The sequence below is a fragment of the Ailuropoda melanoleuca genome, chromosome 17 (genome assembly GCF_002007445.2).
Source record: "Ailuropoda melanoleuca isolate Jingjing chromosome 17, ASM200744v2, whole genome shotgun sequence".
Taxonomy (NCBI): Eukaryota; Metazoa; Chordata; class Mammalia; order Carnivora; family Ursidae; genus Ailuropoda; species Ailuropoda melanoleuca.
In genome coordinates, this window is record NC_048234.1 from 21929964 (window position 1) to 21948924 (window position 18961).

Sequence of the window (18961 nt, forward strand, 5' to 3'; positions counted from 1 at the left end):
ATTTTACAAAATGTAGTGACGGGGGCAAATGTGGGCACTTTGCTTTCTGAAGACCTTTCAAAAAAAAAAAAAAAAGCCCTTTCCAAATGCAACTAAATTATGGAGCATAAGCATCTCTTAAAAAGAAGGTGGAAGTGTTGTTATGAAAATAAGTGCCTAGTAGGTTTGGTTTAACGGATCAAGCACATAAACATGACTGAGAAAGAAAGCAATCAACTTTAGTTTTTTTGTTTGTTTGTTATTAAAGTCCTGTGTAATTGGAAGGGAAATGTTTTCAGCAGTGACTTAAATGTGGTTTTGCTAATTTGTTTTTGAAAAGAGAGAAAAAAATTATAGAGTGCATTTAATGATTTTCTAGAATTATTGATAATGGCTAAAACAAAACAAAACGCAAAGCAAAAAAACCTCCAACTGGTAGCAACTCAAATGTCTGTCAGAGAGTAAATGTTACCTAAATGATGACAGTCACTGGGAGATCCTACAGCTATTGAAAAGCATGAGTGTTGGGGTGCCTGGGTGGTACAGTCAACTGAGTGCTCAACTCTTGGTTTCATCTCAGGTCATGATCTCAAGATCTTGAGATCCAGCCCCGAGTCAGGCTCTGTGTTCCGTGCAGAGTCTGCTTAAGTTTCTCCTTCTCTCTCTCTGCCTCTGACCCCCCACTACCCACCCTCTTTGCTCTCTCTCCATTAATAAATCTTAAAAAAAAAAAAAGTATCAAAGTGGTGATAGCATTTTGCCTTTGTACCAGCAATGCGTCAGTTCCAGGTTCTCCACATTGTGTCAGCACTTCCCATTGTCAGTCTTTAATTTCAGCCATTCTAGTGGGTGTGTCGTGGTATTTCATTGTAGTTTTATTTTGCTTTTCTTTAATGATGCGAGATATTGAGCATCTTGTTTCATTCTTTCATGTTCTTATTGAGCATTCATATATCTTCTCTTGTGAAGTGTCTGTTCAAATATTTTGCCCACTTTTCTATTGGATAGTTTGTCTTTTTAATGACTGGTAAGAGATCTTTATACCTATTCCTTGAATGAGTTCTTTTTCAGATATCTGCTTGCAAATATTTTCTCCTACTTTATGGCTTAGCTTGTCTTTTTTTTTTTTTTTTTTTTNTTTTTTTTTTTTTTTTTTTTTTTTTGAGAGAGAACAAGTGAGTTCGGGGGGCAAGGGGAGGGGCAGAGGGAAAAGGAGGGAGAGAAAAATCTCAAGCAGGCTTCCAGGTTAGTGCAGAGCCTGACGCAGGGCTTGATCTCAGGACCCTGAGATCATGACCTGAGCCAGAATCAAGAGTTGGACACTCAACCGACAGCCATCCAGGTACCACACCTTGTCATTTTGTGTTTTTCAAAGAGAAAATTTTTTTAATTTTGAAGAAGTCTGTTTTCTCAACATTTTCTTTTGTGGTTCATGCTTTTTTTGTGTGTCCCATTTAAGAAATCTTTGTCTAAACAAAAATCATGAAGATTTTCTCCTGTGTTTTCTATTAAAAATATAATATTTTAGCTCAGATATTTAACATGCATTTTGATTCATTTTCAGTTAATTTTTGTGTATGGTATGAGGCATAAGAGTTTATACATTTATTTTTCCTCATACAGATAGCCAGTTGCTATTACCTTATAAAGTTAAATCCTTACATAGAATCCAACAATCTTATTCCTCAGTATTCACCTAAGAGGCTTAAAAACATGTTGACACAAATATTTGTACCTCAGTGTTTCCAGCAGCCTTATTTGTAATAGCCAAGAACTGGAAATAACCCAAAATGTCTACCGCGTAGTGAATGGCTAAACAAATCGTGAGATAGTCATATAATGGAATGGCACTCAGTAATAAAAAGGCAAAAAACACATATTTAACATAAATGAATCTCAAAAATATTATGGTAACTGAAAGAAATCAAACACAAAAGACCATATAACGTACGTCCTGTTTATATGAGATTGTAAAAAAGGCAATACTATCGTGACAGAAAGGAGATCAGTGATTTCCTAAGTCTGAGGGTCAGGGGAAGAAATTGACCACAAAGGGGTATGAGAAAAATTTTAAGCTAATAAAACTGTTTTATATCTTGATTGTGGAGATGTCTACATTACTGCATATAATTGCCAAAACTCTACTTTTAAAATGGTCCAATTTTATTGTGTGTAAATTGTATCTTAAGTCTAGGTGAAGTACATGGGAGAACATGTAAAGGAAATAAAATTTTAAGAGTGATTCTCTCTGGGGGGACGCCTGAGTGGTGCAGTCAGTTAAGCATCCAGCTCTTGATTTCAACTCCAGTCGTGAACTCAAGGTTATGAGATCAAGCCCCAAGTCTGGTTCTTTGCTGAGTGTGGAGCCTACTTAAGATTCTCTCTCTTCCTCTCCTTTTGCCCCTCCCCCCATTTATGTTCTCTCCCCCCCCCAAAAAAAGTGATTGTCTCTGGAGAACAGACACCCTAATCATGTAATGACCCCGTATCTCTGATAATTTTCCTTGCTCTGAAGTCTACTTCGTACGATATTATAGTTACTCCATCTTTCTATTCATTAGCGTGAGTTTGAGGTATCTTTTTCTATTTCTTTACTTTCAGTCTACATGTGCCTTGTCTACAAGAAACCCTTTTTAAATGCCAGCATTGAGTTGGGTCTTGTTTTGTGATTCACTGTGACAGTATCTGTCTTTTAATTGGTGTATTTAAACTATCGACATTTTAAGTGATTAATGATATATTTGGATTAATAGCTACAGTATTTGTTACCATTTTCTATTTGTTGCCTTTGTTCTATTTTGGGTTTTTGGTTTTTTTTTTTTTTTTGGTTTTGTTTGTTTTGGTTTTTGTCTTTCTTTACCCACTTTGGTTTTAATTGAGTATTTTGTATGATTCCATTTTTTACCCTCTCACCATAGATATATGGTGTGTCTACATATGTAAAATATATATGTATTTTCTTTTTTTTTCCATTGGTTGCCCTACAGTTTACATTTACAATTAAGGCAAATCCCCTTTCAGATAACACTATACCACCACACACATGCTGGCTTTTTCAAGATATTCTTCTGTCTCTTTAATTTTCTGCAGTTTGAATATGATATGCCTAAGTGTAGATTTTTTTTTTTAATTTAACCTGCTTGGTTTTCTTCTTTTTAGATTTTTAATCTAAATTCAATTTAGTTGGGGTGCCTGGGTGGCACAGCGGTTAAGCGTCTGCCTTCAGCTCAGGGCGTGATCCCGGCGTTATGGGATCGAGCCCCACATCAGGCTCCTCTGCTCTGAGCCTGCTTCTTCCTCTCCCACTCCCCCTGCTTGTGTTCCCTCTCTCGCTGGCTGTCTCTGTCTCTGTCGAATAAATAAATAAAGTCTTTAAAAAAAAAATTCAATTTAGCTAACATATAGTGTGTTTTTAGTTTCAGGAGTAGAATAGTGATTCATCAATTGCATGTAACACCCAGTGCTCATCACATTAAGCACCCTCCTTACTGCCCATCACCCAGTTACCCCATCCCCCCATCCACCTCCGCTCCAGCAATCCTCAGTTTGTTTCTTATAGTTAAGAGTCTCTTATGGTTTGCCTCCCTGTTTTTTATCTTATTTTTCCTTCCCTTCCCCTATGTTTATCTGTTTTGTTTCTTAAATTCCACATATACATGAAATCATATGGCATTTGTCTCTCTGACTTGTTTTGCTTAGTACAATACTCTCTAGTTCCACCCGTGGAGTTGCAAATGGCAAGATTTCATTCTTTTTGATGTTTAATATTCCATTGCATATGTATGCCACATCCTCTTTATCCAATCATCTGTTGAGGGGCATCTGGGCTCTTCCCATAGTTTGGCTATTGTGGACATTGTTGCTGTAAACATCGGGGTATGTGTGCCCCTTCGAATCACTATGTTTGTGTCCTTTGGATAAATACCTAGTAGTGCAATTGCTGGATTGTAGGGTAGCTCTATTTTTAACTTATTGAGGAAACTCTGTTCTGTTTTCCAGAGTGACAGCCCCAGTTTGCATTCCCACCATTTTCTTTAAGTTTCCTGGATCTGTCATTTGGTGTCTGTCATGTTTTGGGAAATTCTCAGTCATTATTGCTTTGAATATATCTTCCGTTCCTTCTTCTCTTTTCCTTCTGGCATTCCCATTATGTGTATGGTACATCTTTTGTAATTGTCTCATAGCTCTTGGATGCTGTTTTATTCTTGTTTCCTCTTTGGATTTCAATTTTGAAAGTTGCTATTGACACGTCTTCAAGCTCAGTGATCTTTTCCATGGCTGTGACCGGTCTATGAATGAGTCTGTCTAAGGTAGTCTTCATTTCTGATAGTGTTTTTTAAAATTAATTAATTTCTAGTGTTTCCTTTTGATTCTTTGAATTTCCATCTCTCTGCTTACATTACCCATATTCTTGCATGTTTTCCACTTTTTCCAGTAGCGCCCTTACCATATTAATTAGTTGTTTTAAATTCCATCTGATGATTCCAACCTCTTCGCCATCTGGTGTCCTTCTGATTCTGTCTTTTCAAAATGCAGTGTTGTTGTTGTTTTTTTTTTTTTTGTCTATTAGTGTGCCTTGTCATTTCTTGTTGTGAGTGGGATACAATGTACTAGGTAGGGGAAAAAATGTACTAGGTAAATAGGCCTCAGTGTGAGATTTTAAATATTCATATACTAGGTAGATAGGCCTTAGTGTGACGTTGTAGGTTTATCTGGCCAGGGGTGAGGCTGTGTTCGTTGTTTACTGTAGCTGTAGGTGTCAAGGGCTGAACTTCCCTCTGGAGTCCTTGTGTTTTGGTCTCCTGTGTTATCTTTGGGTTTCCCAGAGACGTTAACAATACCAGCTGAGATGCATAGTGTTTGCAGCTGCACTGCTCCACTTCCGTATGGCAGCCTGCAGCCATAACGGTGCGGGGAGGTGTTGGGGGAGGAGCCTTGTTCTCCACCACCTGATCAGATCCCAATCTTGTAGAACACCTGTGCCCCTGGGGCTCTGACCTTCAAGGTGCTTCCCAGATTGCTTTTCCCCCCGCTTAGGAGAGATGCGAAGGCTAGAGGATACTAGAGGTGGGTATTTCCCTTCTTCCACATTGGTTAGGCTCTGGTAAAATAGCTCAGGGAGGACAGGGCTTGTTAAAAAGAACCGAATATTCTGGGTATATTTAAAAACAACTACTTTCCCTCTCTTCATGCTCCAAGACTGATGGGGATTTTTCTCCCGTCTCCTGTCGTCACTGTGAAAATGTGATAGGCTCCTGGAGGTAAAAATCATGAGAGTGTGAGTCCCCTCCTGACATTGGATCCCCTGATGATTCTAACTCTCAAACTTGTCCACACCGAGCCTCTAGTAATTTGTTAGTTACAGATTAGGTTTTCCGAGGCAGCCTTTGGCCTTCTGCTCCAGAGAACCCAGTGGTGAGTCTGTCGGCCTAGGTCCTCACTTTCGGGGGCAGTGGTTTGCCCTGTGACTTCAGTTCTCTGGTACATCTAAGAGAAGCAGTTGATTTTCCGTGTGTCCAGCTTCTTTCTTGTTGTGTGAATGGGAGAGAGGACTCCTCAGCTCCTGAAATGCCAGCCAAGGAACATGGAAGTTCAAGGGCTTCTGTCTGGTTGATAGGCTATCAGTGATTTCCTCCTTTGAACCTCCCGTACTTGCCACATTTTCTTCCATGTGCATATATTGCTTTTAAAATGAACAGGAAAAAAAAAATGTTCTTTTAACAGAGAAAAAAATTTAAAATGTTGACTTGGAAGAAAATAAGGCAAGGTGCAGAGAGCAGTATGGTACTTAAAAAAAGAAGAAGAAAAAACAGGAACATTTACCACTCCCCCACAGCTTACTATCTACATTAAAATGACTTTATTATTTCATTGTGTCATTAGAACAATTTTAGTATTCAAGGACACTCTTGCCCAAATTACTATTGTTCATTACATGAAGGAAACATGAACTCTTTGAAAAAGCACCAAAACTGATACTTAATGCTTTAAGACCCTTTTGACTCTCCACCCCAAATCCTTGCTTTACTATTCCCCCAATCCTAAATTATCCTTTCACGCTCTTTATGCAATTCTAAACAAATTCCCACATTGAAAGCCATACCTTAAATCAAATTTCAATTAAGTCCAACCTTGACCTTCCCTCTCAAACAACCAACGCCCCATCAAGGGGGTACTCTCCCTTACTTCAGCAAGCAGTACAGTCAGCTCGTCCTATTGGCAGGTGATGTTGGTGATAGCTGGGGACCTGGCCTCTGACGACAGACATGATTCTATGTGTTTATGTGACCAAGAAGAAAGGGACAGAAATAACCACAGCAGGCTATTAAAGCTGACTGCCTGGTAGGGGTGATTTCTAATTTTTTTTTTTTTGTATTATTTCACTAGTTGTGGTGGGCCCATGTCCATTTTGTAATGGACTTTAATTAAAGCTTTTGCAAGAGAATTTAGAAAACACATCTGTTTGCTGGAGGGACTATGCATCCATTTTCTTTGAAGCTTAGAATCCCACAGTGAGCCTTGCTTCATAACAGTACTTGGGTTCACAAAGGCCTCTTTCTTGTGCACAATAAACCTCCCAGTGTTTATAAACAGGAAGCTGGTTTCCCCATACTCTTGGTGGTTTTGCCTTGTGCAATTTAGAAAATCCCTTTGGAAAATCCTTACTGAAAGTGATGCAGACTACGGACGCCTTCTTACCTAAAGGGCTCAGTCATTCAGAACATGTCCCTTCAACTTTCCATTAAGTCTGCCGTCCCAAACCACACCAGTGATGGATACCACTCACCCGGACATCCCTGTAGCAGTTCCAGACCTGTCCGTGTCGTCTCTCACGCTGCACTCCCATCATCTTCGATCAGCTCTCGCTGAGCCCAGCAGGGATTGAAACCTTGTGATTCACACGCGGTGACAGGGTATCTGAGGACGGACAGCAGTTGTGTGTTACCGGGCTTGATATAGCTCTTTAGTACATTTGAGAAGACGGATAGACTGCGCTACTCTTCCGGGATATCTGTAGAGTAAGACTGTTGCTGTAAAAGTCTCACGGGGACCACCTTTATTCAGGAGGGGAGACTAGGTCTCTGTCCTTTCGCTCGGCAGACCAAAACCATTTCCGCAAGTATTACACCTGCTCAGTCCTGATGAGGTGCAGGTCAAGGACGAATGAAGGTTGCTTCCTTGTAGATGCAGATGACAGAAAACCTGTGTCCCAGAGAGGGAGGAAGCGTTTGGCCTTTCCCCTTACTCCGGTTTCGGTTGATTTGACTACAGTGACAGTTGCGTGACGGATGTGTACTCAAGACCGCGTTCCATGTGGCCGCCTGTCGCTCCCCAGGAGCGAAACGGTACAGTTGAACAAGACGGCAGACCCAGCGGTGCTCTTCCACCTGGAGCTCGCATCCGGGTCCCCCGGAGGTCGGTCGCGCGCTCCACCCCCGCCGGGTCTCCCGCCGCAGCTGGGGTCCCCCGGACGAGGTTCTGGTCCTCGGGGAGCGGCTTGTCACCGAGCAGGGAGAGCCAGGGTAGCAGAGGAGCCCAGCCCAGGACCTTGGGTCTGGGAGGAAAGTCCTGAGCCAGGACTGATGGGGAAGCAGGGTTGTGTCTGCAAGCGCAGAGCAAATGCACGCCTGGGTTTATCCACGAGACCAGAGCCGCGCCTCCCCCGCCGCACGGAACGTGGGCCCCGGAGCCGCAAGTCTCGCTTCCAGATTCAGCTTTGGTGCACTGGCCACAGCTATTTGGTCTCTTGGTTGCATGAGCCTTCCTTGCAAAAAGGGAACGAGAACTGTGCCTTCTTCACAGCGTTCCTATAATTAAATAAACGCATGAAGGGATCCAGTAGATGGGCCTACTCTTAGCTTCCTTCCTACATTCCTAGTACACCGGGACCTTGGTAAGAACTATGCCTGCCTCGTGGGCTCGGCTACTCGAGCTCAACGAAAAGGCTGGGCCGAGGAGGATACAAACAGGCGGCAGGATGGCCTGCGTCTCGCTCACGGGCGCTCCCTCTCCCTGCCGCCTCTCCTGTCTGCTATAGCCAGGGAGAACGGCACACCGCAGACCGCGCGATCAGACCGAGAGAACATTCTTCCACGGTAGAAATCCTGAGCCGCAAAGGCAGTGGCTTGGAATGGCTGTACGATAGCAGTGCCTCCAAGGCTGAGAAGAGAGTCCAACGTGCACGTGCAGTAGAGGAAACGGAGGGTAGCAGCGAAACGGGACTCTCCTCTTTGAGCCGAAACCAAACCATTCAATCACAAGCTCTAATCCCGTTCCCTCTTACGGGCGAGCCCCAAGCCTATTGTGGTCAGCAAACTCGACAAACAAAGGGTAAGAGGAAAGTCAACACTCTCTGTGATGCCTAGGCTAACTGGAAATGCGGACAGGAGAGTGGACACTTAGAGGGACAAGGGAGGGTCTCAGGAGGCTGCATTTGGCGTGGGTCCAATTTCCTACAAGATTCGAAGTAGGATGCCCCGGGGATTCTTCATGTTAGGAAAGCCAGAATTGTGGCATTCTCCCTGGGCGAGTCTAGGAAAGGCTGTTTTCATCCACCCATTAGAGAGGAGAGAAAACTTTTCCACTCTGGTCCCTGCAGTCACGAGTTCCATAAGGAAGAGGGTGCTATCCACCTTTGAAAATTTTCAAAACAAATAAATGCAAGACAGTTTTGGGACAGTTGGGGAACATGACTGTGATGACACAGGCGATACTAGGAAACTACTGTTAATTCCCTTTGGTGTGAAAGGATTGTGGGAGCCAGAGAGATGGCTTGAATTGTAGGGAGGTTCGTGCTGAAGTATTTCGGGGTGAAGTGTCATGATGTCTGGGACTTAATTTCAAAATGGTTTAATGTAAAGAGTAGGACAAAGTATTAATCGTTGTTGGGCCTTGGTAGGAGAGCACAGGCATGCATGGAACCCGTCTTTCTCTTGAGCACTTGTGAAATCTTTCAAAATCAAAAAGATATTAATACAGATTTGTTATGTACCATATCACAGCACACTGTAAATCTGTGTTACCATATAGATGAGCTGGCTCGTAAACAATTTAAAGCACTAGAAAAGGTGGAGCAGGGGCTTAGTGTGGCTGGGTCCCTGGCCACATGTCTCCTGGTGCTTGAGATTAAAATCATAAAAGTTATGGACTCCTCTCCTTTGTGGCAAACCTGATTCGTTCCAGGAGACTGACGCTCTCCGTCTTTTTTCTTTTTCTTCCTACCAAGCATGCTGTAGCCAGAGCCTATCCAGCCCTCCGCAGGAGACCTTCACTCAGACACCAGGGATGCAATTCCCTAGAACTCAAAACACAAGAGGCAGTGTTTGTTGAGCTAAATTATCTCTTTATTAGGAAAGCACCAACACCACATTCTTGGAAATTACTGGAATTTTATTTGCCTCAGGCTTATGACTTGCAACCAAAGACATTGTGCAAAGAAAGCAAAGATTAAGTACACTTTAGGGAGAAGGAGACGATACACATCGGTAACATAGGAGATCAGGTGGATAAAAGAAGCCATCCAATACACTATATAGATTGCAATATTCAATAGCGTTTTCAACAAAACTTTTAACTCAAGAGCAAAAAAAAAAAATTAAGCAATGTTTACAGTAGACATAAATCTTATACAGTTCAAAAAGCATTTTTTTTCAGATCATAGAGCATAAAATGGAAAAATGTCTATGCAGGTGAAGTCTAACTACTGTACATTTATCACCTATTAAAGTTGCTTATATGTACCACAGTGTAAAAAAAAAAAAAAACCGAACAAATTAAAACCTTGAAAATTGCCTGATGAAAAATAAAATAACCAGTGGCTTTTAATGGCTTCTCCTGGTTATCAGTGCTACAAAAAGACAAAAAAATCTTCTCATCTGAACAGGTGGTAAAACCAGGCACAATCAAACCGTTACCAAATTAGACCCACCCATAGAAATATACTATCCACCCACATATTTTCCATCAAAAGCTTTGTCTGTTTTAATCTTTGAATCTTTGAGGCCCATTTGGTCACAATATGTTACAGGTATTTGTGTATGTGCGTGTCTGTGTGTCGTGTGTTTTTACACCATGATATCATATGTTTGTCTGGCACTATCCTAAAGCTAGTTTATAGATGACGATGATACAGAAACCACCCAGGGCCCGTAGGACAAATGAACTCCCTGGGCAGAAAGGAGAGAGGGGAGGAAGGAGTTCAGTTCTACGGAGGGGGAAAAAGGTCCATACTGATCACTCATCGTCAGTCCCACTTGCTTCTGACTGTTCCTAAAAATAAACATAGGATAAAAATGCATGAAATCACACATAGGAAAAAGACCTAATAAACCCTCCAGAGGCAAAGTAGAAAAGAAATGACATTTTGGAAAGGGCTAGCCCACATCTCCGCATTCTGTGGCAAGGTGGTGGGACACTTGAGAGGAATCCCAGCTCAAAAGGGGAACTTCTGCCGGGGAGTCCCAAAGCGCTACCCACCATCTGTACCACCGTCTGGCATGAGAAGGTCAAGGCTAATAACTTGTATTTTTAGCACTATGGGTTTAGAAAATTCACCAGAGGTCAAAAGGACAATGCAGTTGCTGTCTACTCACGGGTAGGTCTAAAGAAAACACAGCATTTTAAATGTATTTGAAAAAGTCTGGGCCAAGAGTGAAGGCTGGGTGGGGTGGCATTAAGGATTCTCAAATGTTTTCCATCAGACCCAAATGGCAGCGCACTGCAGGAAAACCCTAGCATACAGACTCAAATGGTAAATTCTTTGAGTCGTGGGGTGGCGGGGGGGGGGGTCGTGCTAGGGAACCTTAGGTCTCCTGGAAAGTGGATAAAATGGAGACCACTGGCCCTTGTCCACATCCGGGCACTGCGTGCTAAACCCAGTTACACTGTTTGTTTGGGTCTCAATCCAGCCTCTGCCGTTTGCTTCTAGGACCCGGAACCAAACACACCTAACCTGGGCCTGGGTTTCTATGACAGGGGTCAAGTGACAGCTCTCCTTGAAGGCTCCCATGAGCACTAAAGATGACATCACAGGGGAAGGGAAGCATTTCAGGGCCTGGCTCCATCCCTGCTCCTGAATTTTTCAAAATTAAAAAGCAGCACCATCGAGAAAACTGTAAGTGCTGGGAAGGTAAGAAAGGAGAAGCAGAAACTCAACTGAGTCGTTTTTCATTTGTGGAGACAGTTAAAGAGGCACTAACCAAAAGCCCAGAATTCTTTGTCCTAGATTGGGCAGCTTAGTTCACAGCCCTCAGGAATGAAATCTCCCCCAGTCTTTACGTTTCCATTTCTGGATAATAAAGCGGTTACACGAGAGGAAAGGCGTGGAGAGGGCTTCTGGGCTTCAGCCAAAGCCCGTCCCACTTACATTTTCATCCTGTTCCTCATCACTGTCGAAATCACTCACTACAGGCTTGGCTTTTCCCCGATTCGGCCTTTTCTTGCCTTTGCCTTTGTCCCGGCCCTTCTCGTCTTTTTTATTGAGCTTGATTTTCACCTTAACAGATTTTGCTACAACAAAAAAACAAAACAGCAGTGAGGAATCACGGGGAAGGCCTTCCTCAGGGAGTGAAAAGATCACCAGGCTGCAGGTGACAAACCAAAGGTCCCGGGAGTGCCCCCAGTACATTCTCAATTTATGCCTGTTCTCCATTGTCCTGTTAGCACCTGCTTTCCCTCACAAACCCACCTTGGTTAGGAAGGTATATTACATCGTTACCCAAAACAGGCTACACCAGGGGGTGACATCCCCTGCCAGGCAGTGGGTTGAGTCCCTTTCTGCGGTCTCTGAGTGGTCAGACAGGGACCTTCCTCAACAGGACACAGAGCTGCCTTTCTCACTTGGGGAGGGTTGTGGGTGTTTATTCAATAGAACTTTGTCAGGACAAAGTACATGTAAGTATAAAGCTTTTTTTTTTTTTTTCTTAAGGCCAGTGTTACCGTGTGGATAACTCTAGTTGACTGGAATACTATTAACAGCACAGAACAGTACAAAATGGAAAGTTAAATGATTGTGAACATTTTCTTTCCCCCATCTCTACTAGCTCCTGATCGTTTCTGGAAATAATCACAATTATTTGAAGAACAAACAACTGATGGTGTATAATTCTATAATGAGAGAACATAAAGAATTCCGGCGCGCACACACACTCATTCACTTGCTTTAGGCATGCCCCAATTAGCCACCTTACCTTCTTCGTCACCTATGGGGGACACTCCTGTCCATGAGTGTCTACCTGCCTAATTCTTTCCAAGGCCTGAAAATGTTCTGCCTCAAGGGTCTATGCTAAATGATTTAACCAGTCCTCTAGTGATGGGTGCTCAAGGTCCCAGCTTTTTCTGCCAGTATAATAAGCAGAGCTGCTGTAAACCTCTTTGTTGACAGATCTGTCAGAATTTGGGGGAGGTTTGGTGACTATATACCCATATGGCACATTTCTAAGCGTTCTGTTAAATTAGCCTTCAGTAAGACAGCACCCCTATCCACCTTCACAGGGCTATTCTGAGGAAAAGAATAAAAAACACGTGGGAGAGTTCATCGTGCCAAGGCCACGGAGGTAGGCGTGCAACCCAACGTACAAGGAAAATCTGTTCTGCGGCACTGTTCTGGGATAGGTGTCCACAGCAAACCATTTTTAGGACTTGAGGAAGTCACCGAGGATGTGGGGCTCTCCTTCAAACCAGTCATACTGGAATTTCAGGTTGGTCGGGTCTCCAGACACCTATAAATAGATACTGGTCTGGAGGGAATTATAACTCCAGAAGGAAGCTCAGAGAGCAGAGTTTCTCAAACTTCGTTTGTGAAGTGGGGGAACCCACCACAATATTTACAAAAATGAAATCTCCCGTGGAGGCAGAGGCTGACAACACTGTTGAGCTCAGCGCTGTTCTGAACTGCAGTACCTGCCTACGCCCTCTGCCCCGCCCGAACACAGAGGCGGGCAAATCCCAAAGTGCAAAAGAGTACTCCTGGTCTGGCTTCCGTCCCTTGTACCCAAGTGTCTGCTGCATAGCCCACTTGCAAGGTAGGGGCCTGCTCTTTGGGTGAAGTAACTGGAGAAAAGAAGAAAATAGGGGGGATGAAAAGGTTGACCTATTAATAAAAAGGCATAAAGATGTAAAGGCCTCTTAAAAAAAAGTCTCAATGAAAAAAAACGAAGTATTTATCTGTACAGGTGGAGAACTTCCTGACATTTGGAGTATAGAAAAATCCACTCAAGGTGTGAGAGGGCAGAAGACTGGCAGAAAAGGTAAGAAAATGTCTCTCCAAGTAGATGATTTAGCCACACCTTGGAGGGTGGGATGCTCTTAAGCTACTAGGCTCTGTGTGTCCATGGACATGGGCCTCCAAAAAACCTACCTGCCAGGCCTACCTTGGCTGAAACACTGGACCAGCAGAGGAGCACTGCAAACAGCATCCTAAGGCTTTATGACCCCACACTTATGGACCCATGAAAAGGGCTAATTATCAAGGGTGGCAGGCAGAATAACAGCCCCTTGGAGATGTCCCTGTCCTGATCCCCCAAATGTGACATGACATGGCCAAAGGGATGATGATTGCTGATCAGCTGACTCAGAGAAGGGGGATAATCCTGGATGAACCAGGTGAGCCCCGAGTCCTTACAAAAAGCAGCAGAGCTGCTTTTTGGTTCAAGATGGCAACAAAGGAACATTCTGAACTCACCTCCCAAGGACCCACCCAATCTACAGTACCTGTAGAACAATGTCCTCTGGAAAAAACCCCAAAACGGAGCTGAGTGACTCCTACAGAGCAGGTAAATAAGGAAAACCCGTCCACCAGGTAGGAGAGGCTGAGACACACTCTCACTGTAACCCCAGCCTGGGGCTGGTGACCCAAGATTAGGAGGGAACTCAAAATGTGAAGACTCTTTGCCCCAAGGAGTGAAGGGTTTGAACCCCACAGTGGGTGCCCCAACAACTTTTAAGACCTGAACCTGATAGAGGAGTCCCTGAGACATCTACCTTTGAGAACCAACAGGTCTCCCATGCGCAAACCCCACAGGGCTCTAATAGCTAAGAACTGGGTCTCTTGCCCCAGGACCCAGGACAGAGACAATGATCAAGCAGCACCTAGACTTTCGGTGAACGAGGCTTCTGTTAAAGCATCACCCCAAGGGGCAGGCACCTAATTCGACACACATGTGAGGGCCTGCTGGGGTGCTCTCTAGGGATGGAGGCGTCTTTGCTCTTTCCCTCTACCTCACAGCAGTTTAACTCCTGGAAAGGAGTTGTACCCTCCTCTGGTGCCCCGTTTAGCCGCTACCGCTCCCTCGGGGCACAGCTAAAGACAAGAGTCCAAGATGCCCAGCATTGTGGTGAAAGAGACGTGTCAACTGATCTTCACACAGACGGGCTGAGGGGCTAGCTTCTAACGAAACACACATCTATCTAAGGACAGACAGTAACCTTTTCGTGCAACCTTACAGGGTGGGAGTGATCTTTGAGTTCTTCCTCTGCCACACTCCAGAGAGTCAGTGTCTCCCAAAGGGCAGTACTTACACACACTAGCACGCTGGGTTGTTATGACTGCCAGCCCGGGGCCCTCTTGAGGTCACCTGGCTCAGGGGCCAGCAGGCTTCTCCTTGGGACCCAGCAGCGCTGTGTATGTTTGCACACTTGACAAGTTGCTGCCTGAGGGTCTGGCGTCGAAGCAGCCTGAACTGGGATGCTCACGGAGATCAACCCCCTTGAGACTATGACTGGTCCTTGACACAACCTTAACTACAGGGAGCCCCTAAAAACAGGCTGCTTGGACCATCACAGAGGTGAGACAGACAACCCAGAGAGAGGGCCAGGGTGAAGAAGTGTCATCTCCACCAAAAGGCTACTCCTTCAAGAGTCAGAGACGTGGTGGGTTCACTAAGGCATGGAAACCCACGCAGAGTCAAGGAAAACAAACAGAGACACAGGAATGTGTTCCAAATGAAAAAGGAAGAGAAAACCTTAGTTAGGTATATCCTTCACTTCCATTTTCTTAAGGACTTTATCAGATGAGGAATTGAAAATAATGGCCCTAAAAGTGCTCAGTGAATTGGGTAGGAGGATGGATGAACACGGAGAACTGCCACAAAGTGGGAGAGAATACTCACAAGTAGCCCATAAAAGTCACACAGCTGAAGAAAGCAGAGGCTGAACTGAAAGCTGCAGGAGGGGAGTTCCACAGAAGACGGACAGAAACCCGACTGGAGCAGCGTGAAAAGTACACCGGAAACCCCCTAAGGGTAGCAGCAGATTTCTCAGCAGAAACACCAGAAGGGAGTGGTAGATACATGCAAAATGCTCGAAGGAAAAAAGAGGGCCAACCAGGAACACTCAACCTGGCACATTTGTTATTCAGAATTGGAGAAAAATGTTTTCCAGACAAGCAACAGCTAAAGTTCGTCGACACAAACTGGCCCTGTAAGAAGTGTTACAGGGACTTTTTGGGCAAAAAACAGAAGGTGCAAATAATAAATCACAGTGGTAAATATACAGTGAAGGTAGTGACCTGATCACTTGTAAAGTTAGTATGAAGGTTAAAAGACAAAAGTGGTAAAAGTAACCATAACTACAATAATTAGTTGAGTTACACAAGTATATACACCAGATAAAGAGATGTAACTTTAAAAATATAAAACCTGGAGCAGGGGCTCAGTTGGTTAAGTATCTGCCTTGGGGTCCTGGGATCAAGTCTCACATCAGGCTTCTCCCTCTGCCCCTCCCCCTCTCTCAAATAAATAAAATCTTTACAAAAATCCTAAAAGGTGGAAAGGGGAGATTAAAAATGTAGAGCCTTAGAAAATGTTAAAACTTAAGTTGTTATCAACTTAAAATAGACTGTATTCTAAAAGTCTCCTGGCAACACAAAGGGAAAGCCTAGGATAAATACACAAAAGATCAAAAGAACTATGGATACCACTAAACTGAGTCATGTAACCACAGATGAAGAGATGTAAGGGAACAAAGGTGCAGAGAGAAACCATAAAAACTCCCAAAAGCAATTAGCTATGTGCTCCTTGCCATTTTGTTATCAATAGTTCATTTAAATATAAATTGGCTAAAGAGGACAATCAAAGGACAGTTGACTGAATGGATTAAAAAAAGAAAAAAACAAGACCCAACTCTCTGCTGCCTACAAGACTTCCCTCCAGATCTACAGACCCAGCCTGGAGGAGAAGGGATGGAAAAACAAAATACTCCAAGCAAATTAAAATCTGGAGCAGCAAGTTAGACCGAACAGACTTCTAAGAGAAAAAGAAAGGCATTATATGATGATAAAAAAGGTCAACCCAAGAAGAAATAACATTCATAAATATTTATGTACCCAACACAGAACACCTAAATGACATAAAGCAAATATGAGGGATGTAAGGGAAGAAAAGGACTCAATAGCAGAAAGGTAGGGGACCTTATTACCTCACTTACATCAGTGAATGGCCTTAAATGACATATGAGATCACATAAAGTCAACACATGTTTAGAGAACATTCCATCCAAACACGGGAGACGATACATTCTTCTCAAGGACGCAGGCAACATTGTCCAGGACTGATATAACAGTTCTCCAAACATCTAAGAATGAAATCATGGAAAGCATCTTTTATTTTTGACTACAACAGTATGAAACTAGAAATCGCTTAGAAGAAGGACACTGGAAAAAAACACAAAGATTTGGATACTAAACATTCTAAACAACCCATGAGTCAACAAAGAAATCAAAAAGGAAATAAAATCTCCTGCACAAATGAAAACGGAAATGCAAGGTTTCGAAATCTGTGGATGCAACACAAGCAGTTCTAAGACGGAAGTTCACGCCAATCCAAGCCTACCTCTAGAAACAAGAAAAATCCCCAATAAACAAAGAACTAGAAGAAGATAGCCTGAAGTCAGGACATTAGTGAAATTATGACTAAAACAACAGAATGCATCAATGTAACTAAAAGGGCATTGTTTGAAATGATAAAACTGATAAACCTCTAGCCAGATTCCTCAAACGAGGGCTTAAATAAAATCAGAAATGCAAAGGATCATAAGCAACTACTATAAACATTTATATGCCAACAAATTGGAAAACAGAAAAAAAACATTCCTAGAAACTATCTTCCAAGCCTCTATAATGAAGAAATAGAAAAGCTGAATAGAGCAAATCCAAGTAATTAAATTGAATCAGTAATTTTAAAAACCCACAAAACAAAGTCCAGGACCAGAAAACTCTACAGGTGAATTCTACCAACCACTTAAAGAACAGTTATAACCCATCCTTAAGTTATTCAAAAAATTGAAGAAGGAATGCTTTCAAATTCATTTTATAGGGCCAGCATTACCCTGATACCACACAGAGACACCGCAAGAAAAGAAAATACAGGCCAATGTACATGAAGGACACAGATGCAAAAGTTCGCAACAAAACGTTAGCAAACTGAATTAAACAACACATGAAAAGATCACATGCCATAATCAAGTGGATTTCACGGATGCAGGGTGGTTCAAATCCACAAAACAACATACTGCACCACAGTAACTAAACGAAGGATAAACATCATATCTCCATAGATGCCAAAAACACGTGATAAAATCCAACAGCCCTTTATGATATTCTCAACGAAGTAGGTATAGAGGGAACATACCTCAACATAATGAAGATCTTACACGAAACCCTACAGCGAACCACATATTCAAATGGTGAAAAACTGAGAGCTCTTCCTCGAAGATCAGGAACAAGGAACAAGGTCAGGATGCCTACTTTTGCCACTTCTATTCAACATAGTATTGGAAGTCCTAACCAGAGCAGTCACTGAAGAAAAGGAAATAAAAGGTGTCCACGTTGGAAAAGAAGTAGTGAAACTCCCTTTTGACAGAGGACATGTTGTAGTTAGCAAAGCCTGACACTGCACCAAAACACTATTAAATGAATTTGGCCAAGTAGTAGGATACAAAATTAACACAGAAATGTTTTGTTTCCATATACGACTAATGAGCTATCAGAGAAATTTAGAAAATAATCCTGCTTACAACTGCACCGAAATAATAAAATACCTAGGGATGAATTTAACCAAGGATGTAAGACCTGTACTCTGAAAATTTTAAGACACTGATGAAAGAAACTGAAGAGGACACGAATAATGGAAAGCTACACCACGCTTGTGGGTTAGAAAGCTTAGGATTATTAAAATGTCCATGCTATCCACAGCAATGTAAAGATTCAGTACAATCCCCACAATAACGTGAATGGCGTTTTCCCACAGAACTGGAACAAATAATGCTAAAATTTGTACAGAACCACCAAGGACATCAAATAGCCAGAGCAATCTTGAGAAAGAACAAAGCCAGAGGTATCAAGCTCCCTCCTTTCCAACTACACTACAGATCTACAGTGATGAAAACAGCATGGTACCGGCACAAAAACAGACACACAGAGCAATGGAACCAAACAGAGGCCTCAGAAATAAACCCACGCTTATATGGTCAAAGGAAGCAAGACTATATAATGGGGGAAAAGACAGTCTCTCCAATAAATGGTGCTGAGAAAACTGGGCATCTACATGCAAAAACGTGAAACTGGACCACTATCTTATACCAAATACAAAATAAATTCAAAATGCAATAAAAGGTGAGACCTGAAACCATAAAACTCCTACAAGAAAACACACAGTTAGCTGACATCGGTTTTAGTATTTTTTGGGTACTGGTTTCTTCAGGCAATGGCAACAAAAGCTAAAATAAATGGACTACATCATACTAAAAAGCTTCTGTACAGTGAAGGAAACCATCAACAAAAGGAAAAGACAACCTACTGAATGTTAAAGATACTTGCAAGTCATACATCCAATGAGGGGTTAATATCCAAAATATATAAAGAACTCATAAAACTTAATAACAAACACAACCAATTAAAAAAAAAAGGGTAGAGGACTTGAACAGACATTTCCCAAAGATGCCAGCCAACAGGCACATGAAGAGAGTCTCAACATCACTCGTCGTCAGG

At 42.7% G+C, this 18961-nt stretch overlaps 1 protein-coding gene across 1 annotated transcript in view; it reads right to left on the bottom strand.

Annotated features, from left to right (window-relative positions):
- Nucleotides 1-9301: 9301 nt before the first annotated feature.
- Nucleotides 9302-18961, bottom strand: part of SMARCA2 (SWI/SNF related, matrix associated, actin dependent regulator of chromatin, subfamily a, member 2) — a 169883-nt gene continuing 160223 nt past the window's right edge. The window contains exons 33-34 of the mRNA XM_034647334.1: nt 11345-11487; nt 9302-10248 (exon numbers count right to left, since the gene is read on the bottom strand). Of these exons, the coding sequence (XP_034503225.1) occupies nt 10213-10248; nt 11345-11487 (179 nt within the window). The 3' untranslated portion in view covers nt 9302-10212. The remainder of the gene's footprint in view (nt 10249-11344; nt 11488-18961) is intronic.